The following is a 19,478-nucleotide window of genomic DNA, read 5'->3' as shown; positions in this document are numbered from 1 at the left end:
ACACAGAATGGAGTGTATTGAAAATCTGAAATAGCACAAAGTTTCCTGTAAGGGGTAGGTTTAGGTGTAGGGCAATGGCACATACAGTTTGTACAGTATAAAAACCATTACGCCTATGGAATGTCCCCACTTTTCACAAAAACAAACCTGTATGTGTGTGTGTGTGTTTGATTTCTGGTATATATGGTTTATGAGGACACAAATGTGTATATAATGACATGGGTACTACAACATAAGCATGGTTTATGTGGACACTTCCTGCGTACCCGTAAACCAAATGGCTTAAAAAAACACACTAAATGGTGTTTTTTTTTTATTCGTTTTCTGTAAGCGGTAGGTTTAGGTGTAGACTTAGGGTACGTGGATAGAAAATACAGTTTGTACAGTATAAAAAACATGACACTTATGGAGAGTCCCCGTAAACCACATATGCAAGAATGTGTGTGCATGTGGACACCAGTGCAGGTCTCTGGCTACAACTAACTAATTCGCAACAATATCACCAACATCAATGTCCAATATTATCAACAGCACCTTAAGGGTTCATTTCCAAATTTGTGGAACAGAGAAATGTATGTCATGATTCATGGCCCCAAAGGACCAAGAAAACAGCACTATAACAACAGTGATGGGAGGATGATGGGGGCAGGGAATTGGAGTAAAGGGGAGAGAAATGCACATGAAGTGCCTATAGCAGGCTGGAGAGAGCCCTTCATCACTGCAGGGATGGAGATGAGTGGACATCTGGTTGCTGCACTGTGATTGAGTGATGTTGGGTGTCAGTGTTGATGATAAAGAATTGGATAAACAATCTTGGATCTGTGGTTAGTTTTCCAGTGTAGGAATCTTACAGACGAATGGAAAGGCCTTATCACAATTGTTGTCGTTCCAAGACCTCAGTGCTGCAAAAGATGGAAAGATACAAACAGTTTCTTCATTTTGTCCTGTCTTAGTAATGTTACATAATTAGTGGGGCTGTCAATCAACTATATATATATCTCTTATTATTGGTTCCACAAAAATATTTAGCAGCACGACTGTTTTCATCATTGATAATAATAGGAAATGTTATTCGAGCACCAAATCAGCCTATTAGAATGATTTCTGAAGGATCATGTGACACTGAAGTAATGGCTGTGGAGTAATGGCTGAAAATACAGCTTTGCCATTACAGGATTAAATTACATTTGAAAAAAAATATATATATGTTATTTTAAAATATTTTTTGCAATATTACTGTTTTTGCTATATTGATCAAATACAAATTACAGCCTTGGTGAGCACAAAAGACTTCTTTCACACGCAATGACAAAGTTTTGAATGATTGTTTCATAATATGTACTAAATTAAGTAAATTAATTGCTGTTTTATGATTGAAACTATTGTGAACTCACCACTGTTTTGTCTGTACCAGATCTCCACACAGTCCTCCTCCTCAGGGATGCGATGGATGCCATCATCTGGTTGATTTCCATCCCAGTAACTGTATTCATAGAGTGACCCATCTGTCCACTCCAAAGTGCCCTCCTGTCGACAAACTATGATTAACAATGCTATCACATTTGCTTGCTCCTTGCCCTTTGACCCTGAAATGATAAGTAAAATCTTCCTGCAAGGCATGAGTTTACAGCTTTGGAGCTTTTTGGATCATTTGATCCAGGATCCCAGAGAAACTTTCAGTTTACAGATCTGAGGGTTTGTTACAACATCATCCATTAACTATCTACCTCAACCTGGTGCTAGAAGTGTTGGTTCACCGCTGTCTGGAAATGATTAAACGTCACTCAGAGAAACTATAATTTCCATTCATGGGATTATTAGTGGGAGGTTTTACATACTGGACTTGGCTTTTTACAACACAGACAAGCTATGTCAGTCATATAGCTGTTAATGTTTTTCATGCATGGGTAATAAAAATCATGACTGCTTCACATTGCATCCTAGTAAATAAAACATCAGTGAATCATTCACGCACTACATGCGTGTGAATATTTCGGCTTGCTCTTAATGTTACCATGTTTACCTGTCTTCTATCATGAAGGCCGATCCAGATATCTGTTGGAATTCCTGGTACACGGCTGTTCACAAGATCATAGACAAACACATTTTCCTCCCAGCTATGAAAAAAAGTTATGAGAAAGTATTTTTTTAATAGAAGCTCCAGCAAAATCCTGTACTGTAAGACAAATTGTGGCATCTCAGCACTGTCGGTGGGGAGTCATACCTGTGGATGGAGGTGAGTTTGGCAGATTTGTGTCCGTTTGAGAACTCGGCACAGTACAGATCTGCCTCAGCCCATGTGCGGTTCAAGGGGAAGAAGCGGTAACAGAAACCCTCAAATTCAGTCCAGAAGAGCGGACATGTCACAGGCTGCATTGAGTCTGACAGTTGCAGGGGCAGTGCTAGAGGAAACGGTAATGACAAATCCATTTTAAATTAACATTTCAGTACAGTATGAGCACATAATAGGTCAAACACTTACAAACACCAGAAAATTATATTATTACGTTATTTGAAACATCATCTGGAAAGTATCTAGCTGATTTCAAAATATATTGTCATTGTTTCCTTTTCACAGCACCAGCCTGCTTTCAATTTAGTTTGAGCTGTGCAAGAGCTATAGAGAAATTCTGTTACGCAACAAAAACAATTATAAGCTACACTATCCACCAAAAATTATAAATATTACAGTATTTTAATATTACATTACAATCATTTAAGTCAGCTAAATGTAAGGAAAAAATGTGTCCTAAATAAATAATAAATCAATTGTAAGGTTAAGGCATTTGTAGATATAACGCAGTTGAATTATTTAGTATAGTGGCTATTTTCCCAACGTATTATGTTACAAGAAAACTTTTCTTGCCTTCCAAATCTGACTTATACTTAACCTTTAAAGATGCTTTCATTGCTAGTCTGAGCTCTTGTAAATCAATAAAACATGGCAAGCATCGCATTGATGTCACATATCCTCATTCATCGAGAAAAATGGCTGCAAAATACAGGTTAAAACTATCCATTATAAACAGAAGCATCTATAACTTCGCAAAGCATCTCTTGTTTAGCTTGAGATTGTCTATTCGCCATGTAAAGAAGCAAATTAAAGCATATGTGTCTGCGCTGTATCCGGTGGAACTCACCTTGCGTGATCTTGATGTTAGTTGAAGGCAGAGCCCACACTGGGAAGCCGGTGATCAGTAGGGCTAAACACAATTCCCAACAGAGCATGTTTAGTTCAAGAGAGAGGAGATAGAGGGTGTGTGAGCCTCTCTCAGCCCCTGCCTTTTTGTTGGACTCTTCCTACTTGGTCAAGTCCAAAACACTGACATCAGGCTGTGTAAGAAAGGGAGAAAGAGAGAACCCAAGGGCCAAAAATTGATATTTTGTGTCATTAACCCAGTGTAATGCTCCCTGGGTGGACAATTTACTACATACACTATCCAATTTACTACATACACTAAGTCAGAGAGTTTTTATTAATAAATTAATATTTTTATTCAACAAGGATGCATTAAATAAATCAAAAGTGACACTAAAGACATTTATAATGTTATAAAAATGTCTGTTTCAAATAAATGCTTTTTTTTTTTTTTTTTTTGGAACTTTCTATAGCACCAAATCAATATGAATGATTTCTGAAGGATCATAAAGATTGGAGTAAATGCTGCTGAAAATTCAGCTTTGCCATCACAGGAATAAATTACATTTGAAAATATATTAAAATAGAAAACATTTACATTTACTGTTTTTTTTTTTTTGTTTTGTTAGTTTTTTTTACAAATGAATGCAGCCTTGGTAAATATCATATATTCATATCACAAATGGCAAAAAAAAAATGTATGTCCAAACACCTTATCTAACAATTTTGTTCTTAAAATATTAGAAGGAACTACAAATTCATATCTGTTGTTGATGGTGTCTAATGTAAAAAATTAAGTTATTTTATTATTCAAAATTACTGATTTTATTTCAGATTTAATTTAATTTACCTAAATGTAACTTAATTTGTTAAATAAAATCAATAAGGTAAGGCAAGGCAATTATATTTACTGGTGTTCTAAGTCAGTATTATGTTTGTTAGAGTATATTTAATTCCTATGACCTTATGCAATTTTAAATTTTACATGGTTTTTACATAATCAGGTGGACAGCATCTAATTCATATTGTTGCAGAAACATCAAACACAACTGACCTGTGATTCCTCATTAACCTCAGCAACCTGGAATGAGTAAAGATAAATGCTTCAGAAATACCAACATGTTTGCCTCTAGAATAAAGTAAGAAAATAACCACTAGTCAAATGGTTTACTTTCAAATCAATGGAAACATTTCATCTTGTAATAATTTATTGGAAATATCATGACATCCAGCTTGCCTGCAGAATTATTGAACACCCAATTCACACTACTTGCTTAGTTCCATTAGTCTCCCCAGACACTGTCTTGCATTTGATAGCATGTCTGCTTTATCTCATGGCCGACAGAGCCCATGCTATTAAAGGCCCAGAATTCCTCTTATCTTTGTGAGGGCTGCAGTCTATAACAGCTAAGGGCAAGAGCGTGGAGATATGACTCATTCTTATACTGAAGAAGGCCTCCATTTAAGATTTCCAGATGAGACTGAAGCTAAATATGGTCTCTAAAATGAGTCGTTTGGTATGTCCTGTTGCTGCATCCTGCCAGGTTTAGACAAATAATATCTAACATGCAAAACAGACAAGAAGGATATATCTTTAAATAACTTTTCAAGCTTTCAATTACATGCCTATTTCACTGTATAGTGGCCATGTACACACTGCACCAAAATTCGGTTGTCAATTCACCTTTTAGTCCGGTTCTGTACACACCCAGTTCAAGTGACAACCACATTCTACAACCGAACTGAATTCTACAAACCCAAACAACAAGCCCAAAGACGCTTAATAATAAGCAGACATGACAACACTTTGAGAGCGCATGCACTCTGAGAAGCAGCTGTCTAATCATAAATAACGGTGGCTTAGTTAAGAACGCCAAACATAAGTCTTTGGTTGCTGTAATTCTTCCGTACACACACAAAGCGATAATTTAGGGGATTCACTCTCGTATTTAAATACGATTGTCACTCCTGAAACTGTACAATGTGTATGTGGCCACATGACTGGCATTAGGGTTCTTCAAAATCGTCTTTATAAAACCACATTCCCTGGATCACCAAACTTTTGACCAAGCCAACAATGAGAATGTAGTTCAGACATTTCCATCATTGGGAGTACCCATGACCTGTTTGAGGAGCTAGCTAAAAATATCCTTTTTGAGTCTGGTATTGATTTTGAGTCAGTTCAAAGCTAGCTGATGTGCAGACATGTGATGACACATAGCACCCCATTTTATTGGTAGAATTAACAAAATTATGTTCTTGTTGTACATTTTACATTGAAAAGGGATGATTCATTCCAGAAAAAAAAATGTCTCTGGTTATCTTTTCTTACATTTTCCTACATTGCTTGTAATCCCTCAGGTGTAGTGCAGATGGTGGTGCACCATTAGCAACAGCTGTGACATTCAGTACTTCCTGTTGCAGGACAATCGAACAGCTGTACATATTGTTAATTATGAGAGCTGAGAGCTCTGCTGACCTCCAATGAGCAATTTCCATGAAATTGGAAATGCTTTCTGCTGTGCTTAGGGATTTTTTCCCCCCACAAAACACAAAAATGTGTCCAATAATGGTTTGCAATATAGTTATAGACTTAATTAACAGTCCTAGTTAACTCAAAGGGTGCAATAACACACTGTGAGCCAGATAATCTCCTTAAGTCACCAGCTGTCATCTCTGTGTACTGCTACAGTGTTTATTGTGCACATTGTTGCTTAGCAACTTCAGAACCATGTATTGAGGTGGGCAAGGGTGCCACAAAACGAGTGATATCACAGCAAGGCTTTGTGCAAGAGAATGTGCAGTTTTCAGTGGACCATATCTTTCTAATTACTGGAACAAGTGCAATGGCTTGAGTTTTATTGGATATTACTGCAAGACATGACAGAAAAGTAGGAGAAAACAAATATTGGGCTGAGGAATTCTGCTTTAGCTCCTTGCTACCATCTTGTGGCGTAATAAAGCAATGTGTGATTTCTGGAAAATAATAATAATAATAATAATAATAATAAATAAGCGAGTTTATGCTCAAAACAAGAAACAAAAACAAAAAAAATTTAATTCAAATGGTAAACAAGTTTAATTTGCTTACCCCAAATATATATTTTTCTCGATTTAAGCCTAAACTCACTTGATTTTGATCAATCAGAAAACAAGACTTAATATCAATAATATTCTCAAGTACATGTATCTTGGTTTAAGAATGTTTAGGGGTCAAAAGCGAAAAGGGGTTTAAAGAATCAACACAATAATAATAATAATAATAATAATATCAACACGAATTGGAGAAATTGTGTTGTGAGCATACCTACCAATAACAATGTACCAAAAATAAAACCAAACATAATGTGCCTCCCTGAATCTAATGGTGAATGGGAAACTTTAACAAGATGGGTTTAGTTAAACAGCACTGAAATGCTGGTTTTCTTTTTTCTGTGGTTGAAGCTCTTCTTCCTTTTTCTCCATTTCATACACATCTTGTTGTCACTAGGCAACCACACAGTGAATCGGGCTACCTCAACAGATGTTTCTATTTTCTGCTCAAGTGAAGTTTAGGTGAAATCACACATTCAAATAATTACTTTTTCCTGCTTAACCTACTCGTGCCACTTCACTTGCAGCTTCAAGTGAACGAACAACCTTGGAGTTATTTTAAGTAAGTCCACGTTTCTGCCATTGTGCGTGTAGGCACCATGGGAAATGTATTTGCTTCGGGATTTGCACTAATAACAATAGAGCTGCAGTTACTTCTATCCACCGACAGATGGAGAAGCCGCCGTGTGAACCGCGGTGACGGAAAGAGTCAAGAGTAGAGAAATAGATGGGAGGGTCAGGCCGCTGCCTCTCAGTTTCAAACACACAGTGCATTTCAACCCTGTGCATGGGCATTAACTGAACGGTGAAATTAGGGTTTGTTTGCGGACTCTTCCCGTTTTAGACGGGTCATGCTGTCTTCGCGAAGGTAATGAGCCGCAAAACCCTCGGGTCTCGGCTGAGCAGCGCCCACAAACTGCAGCGAAACTGGAATGACTGGCAGCCCAGGTCAGTAGCGCACCACGCGGCCGAGAACTCGCACTGCAGACCGAGGCTTCAGTGAGGCCTTGCTCTCGTTCGCCTCTTTATGAAACGCGGCAACGGTCTATCTCCACGTGAGGAGACTTTTCTAAGCATTCATCTCACACCACATCGCACGATAATGTCGCTGAGCTCTAGTCTGTGGGAATAACAACGCCGCACAGTTAACCCGACAGATGTCAAACGCTCTTGTTCATTTTTTCAGGTTGGTTAGCAGATGTTAGCATAAGCTAATGCACAAACAGTCGGCGTATACTGGCGATAATTATCATGTTTGTGTTTGTTCGCTAGCCTTGGTTTGTAGACTGAGCAAAAATGTGAGTGAAACAGCAGGGATTTGTGTGTTTTGACGGACACGCGGATGTATTCAGAGTGTCGTGGCGTTCATTTGTGGTTTGTGTGGAGAAACGCGTGTGGTCTGACACGTTTAGCCACAAGCTACATAAGGTTACTATTTTAACATTTGCACTGAAGTTAGTAAGTCGATTTATGTTGTAGTGTGTATACTGCAGACATACGGGATAATATTCGTCTCATACTGATTTAATGCATTTTTTTAACTCCTCCAGTGAAGCTCACATAAATCGCGACGCTCGTGTCAGTTTGCTAACCAGCTCCATTATTTTCGTTGTTACGTTTACCCCTGACTGGGAAGCGGATTCCTCGTGTCTAACCTTAAACGTTTATTTGTAGTTTTAAACCGCTTTAATTTTTACATTTTTGTAGTTTAAACCGGAGAAACCAGCTGAAGCATGGACTGAATGTCAAAGTCAGCCGAGTGTGCCTGTGTTTGTCTGGAAAGCTTAGGAATTGGCAACGAGTACATTGAACTTCAAGCGTGAAAACTGGTTAATTGTTTGAATTCAATCTTCAACTTGCCTGCTAATTATGTCCAATCAGTAACTTTGAAACTTGATGTATTTATTTAGGATGACCATTCACAGTTTTCAGATGAGTTTCATTATTTGAAACCATGTGGAAAAACGAAATCTCAGCTGGACTGTCAAATGACGTTTTGTCCATAAGTCCCGGATGCAGATGCAATTTTATGAATAGCCAGGGAAGATTCATGAATTGTGCGTCTTTATCGAATTAATGGTTCAAATTGTGAGTTCTGTTGCTAGTACTTTCTGACTCGTTAGGAAAGTTTGCAATTAAATGTTTGACAGGTGATATAAATAATCAACCTTATATTTCTATGAAATGGTGGAATTCAAAATGTTGGGTTATTAAAGTTATAGTTCACTCAAAAAAACAAAACAAAAAAAAGGAAGTTTGTCATCTCATTCAGTCAGTTCACATCATGTTCCAAACTTGTATGACTTTCTTTCTTCACTGGAACACAAAATATAATTTTTTGAAAAATAAATAGCCACATTTTTTCCAACATAATGAAAGTTAATGATAATTGATGTCAGGTTCCAAATTGAGGGGAAAAAATAGTTTGATTTCATTGATATCTGAGTTCATTGATCTTATCAGTGAATTCACTGATTCACTTCATTGGTCTGAATGATACAGTTTCAAAGTGGACTGATCCAATTTATCATTTGGTGTTCCATAGAAGAAAAGCTTATAGATTTGGCATGACATGGTGGTGAGTGTCAGTTTTTGGGTAACATAATTTGACAGATACCTGTTGATTTATTCCACTGGCAACAATTAAAGTTTGTATAGATCTAACTCAACAGTTGCATTTGTTCAGTAGCAATGTGTTCTTATGTAAATGTTCCTTTTGTACATGAGCAATGGATATGTATACTATCCTTCGAAAGTTTGAGGTCAGTAAGATTTTTTTTTAAAAATACTTTTTACCAAAAAGCATTAAATTGATCAAAAGTGGCAGGGAAGACATTATAAATTTTTTTTTTTTTTTCTTCAAATCAGCGTATCATCATGTGACACTGAAGACTGGCTGCTGAAAATTCAGCTTTGCCACACAGTAATTACTTTTAAATATATATTCAAATTTTAAAAAATCTTTTAAATGTTAGTTATTTCACAATCTTATTGTTTTTACTGTATGTTTGATCAAATAAATGTAGCCTTGCTGAGCAGAAGAGACTTCTTTCAAAAACATTTAAAAATCTTACTGATAATGACTTTTGAAAGGATGTGTAAACAAATTGTTGTATTTTATACATATGATGTAATGAATGAGTAAAGACCAACCCATTTTTCTCCAGTTGCACAATAAGTGGTCACCTGTTGTTAAGCTTTAGCATGCTGACTTCAACGTGATCATGGGCAGTTAAGTTGGTGTAGTCACTGATGGTATATTGAATGTTTTTTAGAGGCGACAGTCTGTCAGCCAGCCAGGACGGTGTGAAGAGCAGTGTCTCTAGAGACCGCGGTTCAGAAGTTCTTTTCGATATTCTGCCCTCTGACCAGCCTGGCACTCCACCACTGCACAATGATGCCTTCACTGCTGCAGATGTACTCGAAGAAGGAGGTGTGTGCTTCATGTGGCCCTTTGTTTAGCCTGGCTTTAATCAGCTGGATTTTAATCACAGTGTTTTTCACCTTCATTACTGTGGTTTTCAACGTCAATAGCATGTGTCTTTCTGCTGGTCCGGTATCTGAGGGTTGGATGATTGTTTGATTTCTCTCTTGTGTGTCACCCTGGTTAAGGTTTCTGTTTAGAGAAAGAGAAAGTAACGTCAGCAAGGGTTTTTCTTTTTTTTGTAATGTCCCAGAGGTTCCTTGTGCAAATAAATCAATTTTTATTTTTATAAAATAACTAAAATAATAGTGATGTGTATATATTGTGAAATAAGATTTTGGTTATATCACCTACCTAGATTATACCATGTAAATTTATTTTTGCCCTGCTTATAAAGCATAGTACCTACTTTGGTGGTACAATGTTCTAACATGTAATTTATGCTTTTTAATGTCTTATGTGGTGTTTTTTCATGAATTTCAGATTTACAAATGTTATTCCTTTAGGGAAGGTACTGAAGGTGTTCTTGCTTTCTAGGTGGATATGATGCTGATGGAGGCCTCTCTGAAAATACTTATGGTCGGAAGTCGCTGGGGCAAGAGTTGAGAACCAATGATGTGACTACTGATATAACCACTTTTCAGCATGGAAACCGTGCTTTAGCTGCAAAGGACATGAGGAAATCACAGGGTGCATTCACCTTTCAGTGCTCATATGTTGCTTGTTTGGATTGAATTACCTTGGAGCTTAAGTGGGGCTGTTGCATTCATTTATTTACTAGCATCAGCAACAGCATTCTTTTTTTATATCCCAGACCGACCGTTGGCTCACTCTGAGGAATCTCGTCTGGTCAATCTTCTGCGGAGAGCATCACGGGAAGATGACCGGGAACGCAGACTGGCCACTGTAAAACAAATGAGGGAGTTCATTGTGCACTCTGAAAATAAAGTGGTACGGTCTGACATGCACAAATGGATTTTTATGTGTCTCTAGAGTTAAACTGTTTTTAATCTGTATTGTTTGTATTCATACATTACAGGTCCTAGTGAAACAGTTGGATTCCATTTTGAGCACCCTGAATGACATTTCATAGTACCTACTTTGGTGGTACAATGTTCTAACATGTAATTTATGCTTTTTAATGTCTTATGTGGTGTTTTTTCATGAATTTCAGATTTACAAATGTTATTCCTTTAGGGAAGGAACTGAAGGTGTTCTTGCTTTCTAGGTGGATATGATGCTGATGGAGGCCTCTCTGAAAATACTTATGGTCGGAAGTCGCTGGGGCAAGAGTTGAGAACCAATGATGTGACTACTGATATAACCACTTTTCAGCATGGAAACCGTGCTTTAGCTGCAAAGGACATGAGGAAATCACAGGGTGCATTCACCTTTCAGTGCTCATATGTTGCTTGTTTGGATTGAATTACCTTGGAGCTTAAGTGGGGCTGTTGCATTCATTTATTTACTAGCATCACTTTCTTTTTTATATCCCAGACCGACCGTTGGCTCACTCTGAGGAATCTCGTCTGGTCAATCTTCTGCGGAGAGCATCACGGGAAGATGACCGGGAACGCAGACTGGCCACTGTAAAACAAATGAGGGAGTTCATTGTGCACTCTGAAAATAAAGTGGTACGGTCTGACATGCACAAATGGATTTTTATGTGTCTCTAGAGTTAAACTGTTTTTAATCTGTATTGTTTGTATTCATACATTACAGGTCCTAGTGAAACAGTTGGATTCCATTTTGAGCACCCTGAATGACATTTTGAACGAGAGGTATGACTGCACAGCCTATTTTTAACACAATGGGGAGTTATCAGAATTCACTCCATTGAGGGTATATTTAGCACTTCACTGTTCACGAAATGTTACGAATACCTCGCTGAATCCTACTCATAAACAATTTAACCGGCCATTATTACATTTTGCCATACCTGAGATAAGTTAGCCTTCCAGTCTGGGAATTACATGCTAAGTACATGAAAGGGACTGGGTGTTAGACACCCCACTCCACAGGAAGTGCCAATCAACGGCAAGGTCTTTTTATATGCTTTTGTAAAGTTATGATTACAAAATCTTTCTGTCTCCCTATTCTTGTATTTTGAGTGTGATTCATTGGCCAAAAGAGGAGAAAACCCACAATAAGCAAAGTTAAATATGAAATTGAATGTGGCTTTTTCTAAATTTCTATAGATATTGCAATAATGCATAGGCCCTGTCCCAAATGGCACCCTAAGCCTTTGCGGTCTTCCTCCAGGTCCACACTTTTGTGACATAATGCCATGTAATAATTTTCAGGTCAAAATTTGGGCTCAGCTCAGTTTGGGCTCTGCAGTTGTGCGCATCGAGGGTGCATAGTGGTCGCAAAGGGGGCGCTCCCAAGCTCACCTCTGAAACCTAAAATAATTATTGAGACACCCTACAGTCTTAATTAGAGGTCGACCAATGTATCGGTTTTGCCGATTAATCGGCAATGATAGTTGATTGCTGGAATTATTGGCTATTGGCAAAAATCCATGCCGATAGTTTTTCGGGGTTACATATGTTGGAGTGGCTGAGAAGGCTCCCTGCCATTATACAGCATGAGAGCGGCCTCTAGAGGTGAAATCACTGATGCCACTACACATTGTCAAAGCAGACAATGAAACCGTGTGTACACAGTACACTGTAGTGCATGTTTTCATATCATTGCTAAGTAATCAATTTGTTGACTAGATGCTGCATTAATGACTACACAACAGCAGTATGTTTGTTCTCAAGACTGAGAGGACGTGAACATTAGCACCTCAAATGGTAAAAACAATGTGACCAAAACACACGCAAGTATAGAGAGCTATAATATAGATTAGGGCTTTCGCGATTCGTCGATTTTATTAGACTTTTCGATTTTTTAAAATCCTCGACTTCATAGTAGACTAGAACACGTGGATATGTTGTCATTCTTACACTATAATACTGAACTTTGATTTCAGTGATTTGGACTATGGGATGGACACTTGCTTCTTGCACTCTGTTGCACTTTAAAAAAGGATTTCATAGAAATTTGGATTTCATTTGGTTTAATAAAATAGTTTAATAAAATATTCTTAAGTAAAATTGTTGATTTTTTGTGGGAAATTAATCGTTTACATTAATCGATAAATTAGTCGATAGATTAATCGAAATAAAAATAGTCATTAGTGGCAGCCCTAATATAGATCTCACTTTTTCTTTCCATTTTGCTCTGTTTTTTTTAAACACCGAACTTCAAACTCATCAATGCCACTTTTTTTTTTATCTTTCTTGAAGTGAACTTTTGCCTGTGTCATGATTAAATAAACTGTTTTAGACCACCGCTTGAACAAAACACGATGTGTCCGGTGTGTGTGATATCTGATACCTGTGAGTACTAGATGCAGCGCTATGCTTTTTGCCCAGTGTGCGACTGCCATATTTTGTTATTTTGATTAGAAAATCGTCATGTGTTCTAGAATAGAAGCAATTAAAGTGTGAGAGTATACATACAATATCCATATGTAAGTAATTTCAACGCTATCGCATTTGTGTAGATATTTAAAGATGACCATCTAGTTGGAGTGTGTTAATTTCAATGTCTACTAATACATTTTAAAATTTTGAAGTTGCTTCTGTAAACATTAGTTAACAAACTGTGAACTAGCTTTAATGATCAATATATAATTGTTTAATTTTTTTTTTTTTTTAATTCATTTACGAAGTATGGTTCAGTACATTATTTATTAATTTATTTATTAATAGTAAAGCACTATTTTAGTTTTCGTTCAGTATCCATTTTAAAAACTATCGTTTGATTAATCAGTATCGGCCAGTGTGGTCCAACCTAGCTATCGGTATTGGTAAAATCCACTATTGGTTGACCTCTAGTCTTAAAGGGATAAGCATCCCTCATGCCATCCTAGGCGTATATGACTTTCACTTTCAGACGAATACAATTGGAGTTATATTAAATAATGTCCAGGCTAATCCATGCTTTATAATGGAAGTGGATGGTAGGCCAAAATTTGAAGTCCAAAAAATTGCACCTATTCATCATAAAAAGTACACCACACGGCTCGACTGTCGTATGCGCGTTCACGAGAGAGTTGCGTCCCAGTTTAGCAGAAGCTAGAGATTACTTTTTATAAAGTTTTAAATATGGATATTTTTCTTACACAAACACATCACTTTGCTTCAGAAGGCCTTTATTAACCCCCCGGAGCCGTGTGGTGTACTTTTTATGATGGATGGGTGCAATTTTTGGACTTCAAATTTTGGGCTACCATCCACTCCCATTATAAAGCATAGATTAGCCTAGATATTATTTAATATAACTCCGATTGTATTCGTCTGAAAGAAGAATGTCATATACACCTTGGATAGCTTGAGGGTCAGTAAATCATGGGGTGATTTTCATTTTTGGGTGAACTATCCCTTTAATGGATGTGCACACGGGGATCATTGTAAGGCAAAGTTTAATTAAGCTTAACACTGATTAATCTATATATTTAATTTATACAGTGAATAATATGCAATGTTATTTTACATTTAAGTATTCAATTTCTATACTTCAACATCTACAAATCTAAAGCATCTTTAATTTGTGTCATTGTTCTATTTATTTATTTGTGCTATTGCTTGTAATTTGTTCATTTGCTCTTATTCACTGACTGTTCACTTGTCTTTAATAATGTTTGAACTTTATATTTGTTAGGCTAGTTTTTGCTGTGGTATTGAAATTAGAATGGAGAATTGTAAAATGTAACTGGTATCTAAAATATTGGTGTCACATAAGCTTCTTTATTAGAATATAAGATAACATGGGTCAAAAGCAATGATAACAACAACAATTAATTAATTTTTCTGACAGGGCAAGTAAAAACATTTAACCACTGTCCCAGTCGGGCCAGTAGAAATTTTTTTTAGCATTGAGCCTTAAATTAAGCAGGATAGTGTACAGTCAGCTGGTCATTATTGCAAAATAAACCCATGCAATACCTGATCACACGGTTCTGTGGTTTTCTGTTTGGCCTTACAGTAGTAAGCTTCTGCAGGAGCTTAGGCAGGAGGCCGCGTGCTGCCTGGGAGTGCTCTGTGCCACCCTCAGTTATGAAGCCGAGAGGATCTTTAAGTGGATGTTCCTCAAGCTCAGTGTGTCCACAAAGGATGAGGTGAAGCATCTGTACCTGGTGGCAGTGCACAAGGCACTTGAAACAGCAGGGGAGAAGGCTTTTTCGACTGTAATGCAGGTATTTATTCAGTTCCATTGCTAAATCTTGGATTACCATTCTGTATAATCTTTTTCTGTGGCTGAAATGTTTTACTGTTTTGTCATTCAGTTGGTGATGAGCAGCCTTCAGTCTATATTAGAGAACTTGGACACACCAGAGCTGTTGTGCCAAAGTGTGAAATGTATTTTGCTGGTGGCCCGTTGTTATCCACACATATTCAGCACCAATTTCAGAGTAAGCGGCACAAGCAGTCTTAAATTTAAAATCTGGATGTCTGAAAGGAAAGAATTTGTAGATGAACTGCTGTTTTCGTTTTACAGGACACAGTGGATATCTTAGTAGGTTGGCATATAGACCACACACAGAAACAGTCTCTTACTCAACAAGTGTCTGGTAAGATTTGTTTTATATTGAGTTTTTTTGGGAAATAACCTGTCTAACCTGTCTCAATCTATCTTTCTAGGCTGGTTACAGAGTCTGGAGCAGTTTTGGGTGGCAGATTTAAGCTTTTCAACTACATTATTGGGTCAATTTTTGGAAGATATGGAGGCGTATGCTGAGGTAACGTGAATTGTTTTCTCATTGTCCCTTAATTATGAGATTTCTGAGGTTCTAATACTCTTTCCTTTTATAGGATTTGAGTCCTGTTGTATCTGGGGAATCAGGAGACGAGGACATTCCCCCTCCCACGGTATCCCTGCCAAAACTGGCAGCCCTGTTGAGAGTTTTTAGCACTGTTGTGCACAGCATCGGAGAACGGTTCAACCCTATCAGAGGGCCTCCAATCACAGAAGCATATGTCACTGATGTTAGTTTCCAACACGCATGGCCTCTGCTTCAGTTATCTGTGTTACTGCAATACAAATAGATAATCTAAGTTAAACTGATGTTCAATTATAGATCGACTAACACTTCTGAACAAGCTGAGAATACACACGCAGTCCTTTACTGATCTGACATAAATTGTTTACATTTTCTCACTCACAGGTTTTGAATCGTGTTTTGGCCTGTGTCACCACAGCCAAGCAGGTGTTCTTCTCGGAGGCAGTGCTGACAGCAGGAAATGAGTGTGTGTGTGTCCTACTGGTGAGCATGGACTTGGCCAGCCAGCTGCAGATTGATGCTGTAATCTCTTATGGCCTAGACCAGCTGGACAGCTGTCAGTGCTGCGGACCAGAATACAGCATGTCCGTCCTCACCCTGCTTACTCTGGTAGGACTTGACTTGATTAATCCAATAAATGACAGACTGGAGTACAATTTAAGGGATTTACGTAAATGACTGGTCACACTTTGGCCTTGTTACTATTATGGTTTGATTGAAAATCTTTTTCACACTTTTAGTCATTTTTTATTTGTTGATTGTAGATTGTTGATCAGATAAACACCAAAATCCCTGCTGCCTTTGTGGAGAAGTTGCTGGCCCCAAATTCTCATCTCTTGGAGCTGCGCTTTCACAGAGAAATAAAGGTACAATCATTAACCTCAGTTGTTATAAATTCAACACACAACAGCTATGAGTTAACGCATTTTTGTTTGTCACAGGTGATGACAGCCGCACATGGAGTGTATCATGCTGTGCTGAGCCTAAAGAACATCCCTACACTGGAGGCAGCTTATAAACTGGTCTTGGGCGAGATGGGTTGTGCGCTGAACAGTTTGCTGAGCCCTCTGGGTTTGCCTGCTGCCTGTCCTAACATACAACATCCTGCCTTCAGCCAGCTGCAGTTCAGCCCAGAGAGAGCAGAGTTTATCCTTATCTTCAACCTCAGTGCTCTCACCACCATTGGCAACACCAAGAACTCCCTTATCGGGGTCAGCATGAAGTCATACCTAGTTCTGTGAAAGCGTGTTTTTTTTTTTGTTTGTTTTTTTTTTGTTTGTTTTTTTTAGTCATACAGGAAAATGTGTAAAACAGGGTTTCCACGTGTCCTTAAGTCTTAAGCCCCGTTCACACTGCCAGCGACTTTTTCGCTGTATGTCGCTAGACTCTTGTGAAGATGCTTGTGGGCGTTCCTACTGCTGTAGCTCTAATGTCAGGGTGCGAACTACGGGGGAGCTAGGGGGAGCTCGGCTCCCCTTAATAAGACATGGGCTCCCCTGAAAACGTGATTTGTGAAATTTTGGGGGGTCTCAAAAAAATATTGACAAGGTGTTATTTTGACATGCAATTTCAGTTTTGTGTAATGTGATCATAGTGGATTATTATGTGTACAGTTTCTTTTCTACGCGTCATTTTTTTATATCCATGTATGTGGTTACAGTAAAATCATATAAAACAGTGAAATCGCTCAGGAAATCTGTCCTGTCTTGCCTGCACTCGAGACGGTGACGTGTGAGCGCCACTGACAGATTCTTCACTCCTATTGGTTGTCGCTCGCGAAATTCGCTGTTCATTTGCATAAAGTTAAACATTTCTTAACTTTTGTTGCTTGACTCGCATCGCTTGACACGCCCACATTCTGTCGCCAACGGTCACTGTCGCTCGTGTCGCCGGAAGTAGCCAGCTCTCCATTGAAAATTAATGGGAGCTTGTCGCTGTGTGTCGCTGGCAGTGTGAACGGGGCTTTACATTTTAGTTGTCAAATTTAAGATCATCATTGCGATAAGGTTTAATGTGATGATTAAACTTCAAAAGGCTAAACATGAGAGCTGCTTTCTTTGTGTACAGCCGTTACCTGGGAAACTGCTGTATTTCTGCCTTTCCGAAAGTGCCACCTGCTGGCAGAGAATGAATTTGCATTTTCAATATGCCTATCTGCTGTCTTATTTAATTAATATAATATTTGATTGATAATAATTAAGTTAATATAATAATTGATACTTTGATCCATTTTCTTAGAAATGGTTTAAAGGCAGAAATGTGAAAAACTTTGTGAACCTGTATCTGACCTGTAAATCACACTTTTTACAGTCATTTTACGGTTTAATTTGTTACCATAGACATAGCCCTACCCTGCTCATATGGTATTCATTTTGTGCATGTCTTAAAAAGTCTTAAATTTGAGCTTGCAGATTCTGCAGACGCCCTGGTGAAAGAGAAGAGCGTAATAACACATATTTTCTGTGTTACAGATGTGGGCTTTGTCCCCTACTGTGTTTGCCCTGCTGAGTCAGAATCTGGTTGTAGTTCACTCTGATTTAGCAGTTCATCACCCTGCCGTCCAGTATGCAGTGCTCTACACACTCTACTCTCACTGCACCAGGTAACAATGCAACATTTACTTGTCTAGATGAGGATTCTTCAAAAATGCACAGGGTTTCCATTTTTTAAAGAAGCATAATTGTACACTATGAATCTTCTTGGGGTCAGTAAGATTTTTTAAAAAGAAATGAACACTAGTTATTCAGCAAGGATGCATTAAATTGGTCAGTAATGTTACAAATTTTCTATTTCAAAGAAATTCTGTACTTTTGAAGTTTGTTCATCAAAGAATCCTAATAAAACTGTAGCACTGTTTCCACAAATATAAGCAGAAAATCTGTTGGACATTGGTAATAAGAAACGCTTCTTGAGGACCAAATCGTATCAGAATAATTTCTGAAGGATTATGTGACCATTTCAAATTGCCTTACAATAGAAAAATATATTATATTGAAATAAAATGTAAAAAAATAAAATGTTTCAAAAATTGTAGTATTTCACAATATTATTTATTTGCTGTATTTTTGATCAAATAAATGCAACTTTAGTGAGCATAAGACACAACTCTGATTCATTAGTAAATTTGTCTGAATTTAAATGTTTTTTTTTTTTTTTTTAAACCTTAATTAAAATCACAAATGTATTGGACAAAAAGTGTGAGAAATTAAATGCAGAACAACACTGAAGTGTTTAGCAAGTAGCAGTGTGGTTTCATGAATTATGTAGTGCTATATGGTTTTATCATAGATTCTATTTTTTTTTTCAGTGTACATAAAACTGTCAAAAAACACTGTCATTCACTTGATTTTAGCCTCACTCACTCCAGGCGTGATAACTGATAGACTGCTGCTTTTCTCTCTTTATTTCTCCCAAGACATGATCACTTTATCTCAAGCAGCCTGAGCTCTTCGTCTCCATCCCTTTTCGACGGTGCTGTCATCAGCACAGTTACCACGGCAACCAAAAGGCATTTCAGCACACTCCTTAATTTGCTGGGTATGCTGCTCAGCAAGGATCATCTCAACCCTGAGGCGAGGTACAGAGCTCACACTGCCTGTCTATAATGAGGCCTGTTGTGATTAATTAATCTGAACCACTTGCTCTTTCAGCTGCTATAATCACTTATACATTGATGAGTGTAATTACACCTTTCTTTTTAATTCCTTACTTGTATGCATATGGCAACAGTTCAGCATTTAGTTTAGAATTTTAGGAAATTAGTGAGTATACAGTGGTGTCCAAAAATGCTAAACAGAAGGGTTTTCAATATTCAAATTCAAAGCCATAATAATTTCAAGTAAAAGTTGAACTGAGAACCTTTACATGAATTGGAAAATTGGTTCTTATTTGGGATTTCTTGCATAATTAAAAATGTAATTTAGCTTATTTCTAGTTTTACACAATATCATATATATATATATATATATATATATATATAATAAAAAATG

General features: G+C 37.5%; 2 protein-coding genes across 2 annotated transcripts in view; one reads left to right on the top strand and one right to left on the bottom strand.

Annotated features, from left to right (window-relative positions):
- Positions 1-417: 417 nt before the first annotated feature.
- Positions 418-3,257, bottom strand: LOC107732858 (C-type lectin domain family 19 member A-like). Its single transcript, XM_016544279.1, has 5 exons — positions 3,141-3,257; positions 2,225-2,402; positions 2,024-2,078; positions 1,395-1,527; positions 418-902 (listed from the first exon to the last, which is right to left on the bottom strand). The coding sequence occupies exons 1-5, from the start codon at positions 3,226-3,228 to the stop codon at positions 826-828; spliced, it is 531 nt and encodes a 176-aa protein (XP_016399765.1). The 5' UTR covers positions 3,229-3,257; the 3' UTR covers positions 418-825.
- A 3,689-nt stretch (positions 3,258-6,946) lies between these two features.
- The window catches only part of LOC107732845 (serine/threonine-protein kinase SMG1-like), a 36,355-nt gene continuing 23,823 nt past the window's right edge, over positions 6,947-19,478 (top strand). The window contains 15 exon segments of the mRNA XM_016544265.1: positions 6,947-7,180; positions 9,508-9,665; positions 10,194-10,346; positions 10,471-10,607; positions 11,379-11,437; positions 14,694-14,904; positions 14,995-15,120; positions 15,207-15,279; positions 15,350-15,447; positions 15,521-15,694; positions 15,874-16,098; positions 16,254-16,355; positions 16,431-16,700; positions 17,961-18,091; positions 18,905-19,066. Coding sequence (XP_016399751.1) covers positions 7,104-7,180; positions 9,508-9,665; positions 10,194-10,346; positions 10,471-10,607; positions 11,379-11,437; positions 14,694-14,904; positions 14,995-15,120; positions 15,207-15,279; positions 15,350-15,447; positions 15,521-15,694; positions 15,874-16,098; positions 16,254-16,355; positions 16,431-16,700; positions 17,961-18,091; positions 18,905-19,066 — 2,156 coding nt within the window. The 5' untranslated portion in view covers positions 6,947-7,103.

Source organism: Sinocyclocheilus rhinocerous, unplaced genomic scaffold (assembly GCF_001515625.1).
Source record: "Sinocyclocheilus rhinocerous isolate Xijiao unplaced genomic scaffold, SAMN03320098_v1.1 scaffold220, whole genome shotgun sequence".
NCBI lineage: Eukaryota > Metazoa > Chordata > Actinopteri > Cypriniformes > Cyprinidae > Sinocyclocheilus > Sinocyclocheilus rhinocerous.
Note: the sequence above shows the minus strand (reverse complement) of the source record. Positions and strands in the feature narration are given on the sequence as shown.

Coding starts and splice junctions, on each gene's coding strand:
- LOC107732858 (XM_016544279.1), bottom strand. CDS start 3,228: ATGCTCTGTTGGGAATTGTGTTTAGCCCTACTGATCACCGGCTTCCCA. Junction 2,079..2,224: donor AAACTCACCTCCATCCACAG/GTATGACTCCCC, acceptor TCTTGTGAACAG/CCGTGTACCAGGAATTCCAA. Junction 1,528..2,023: donor GCCTTCATGATAGAAGACAG/GTAAACATGGTA, acceptor GTTTGTCGACAG/GAGGGCACTTTGGAGTGGAC.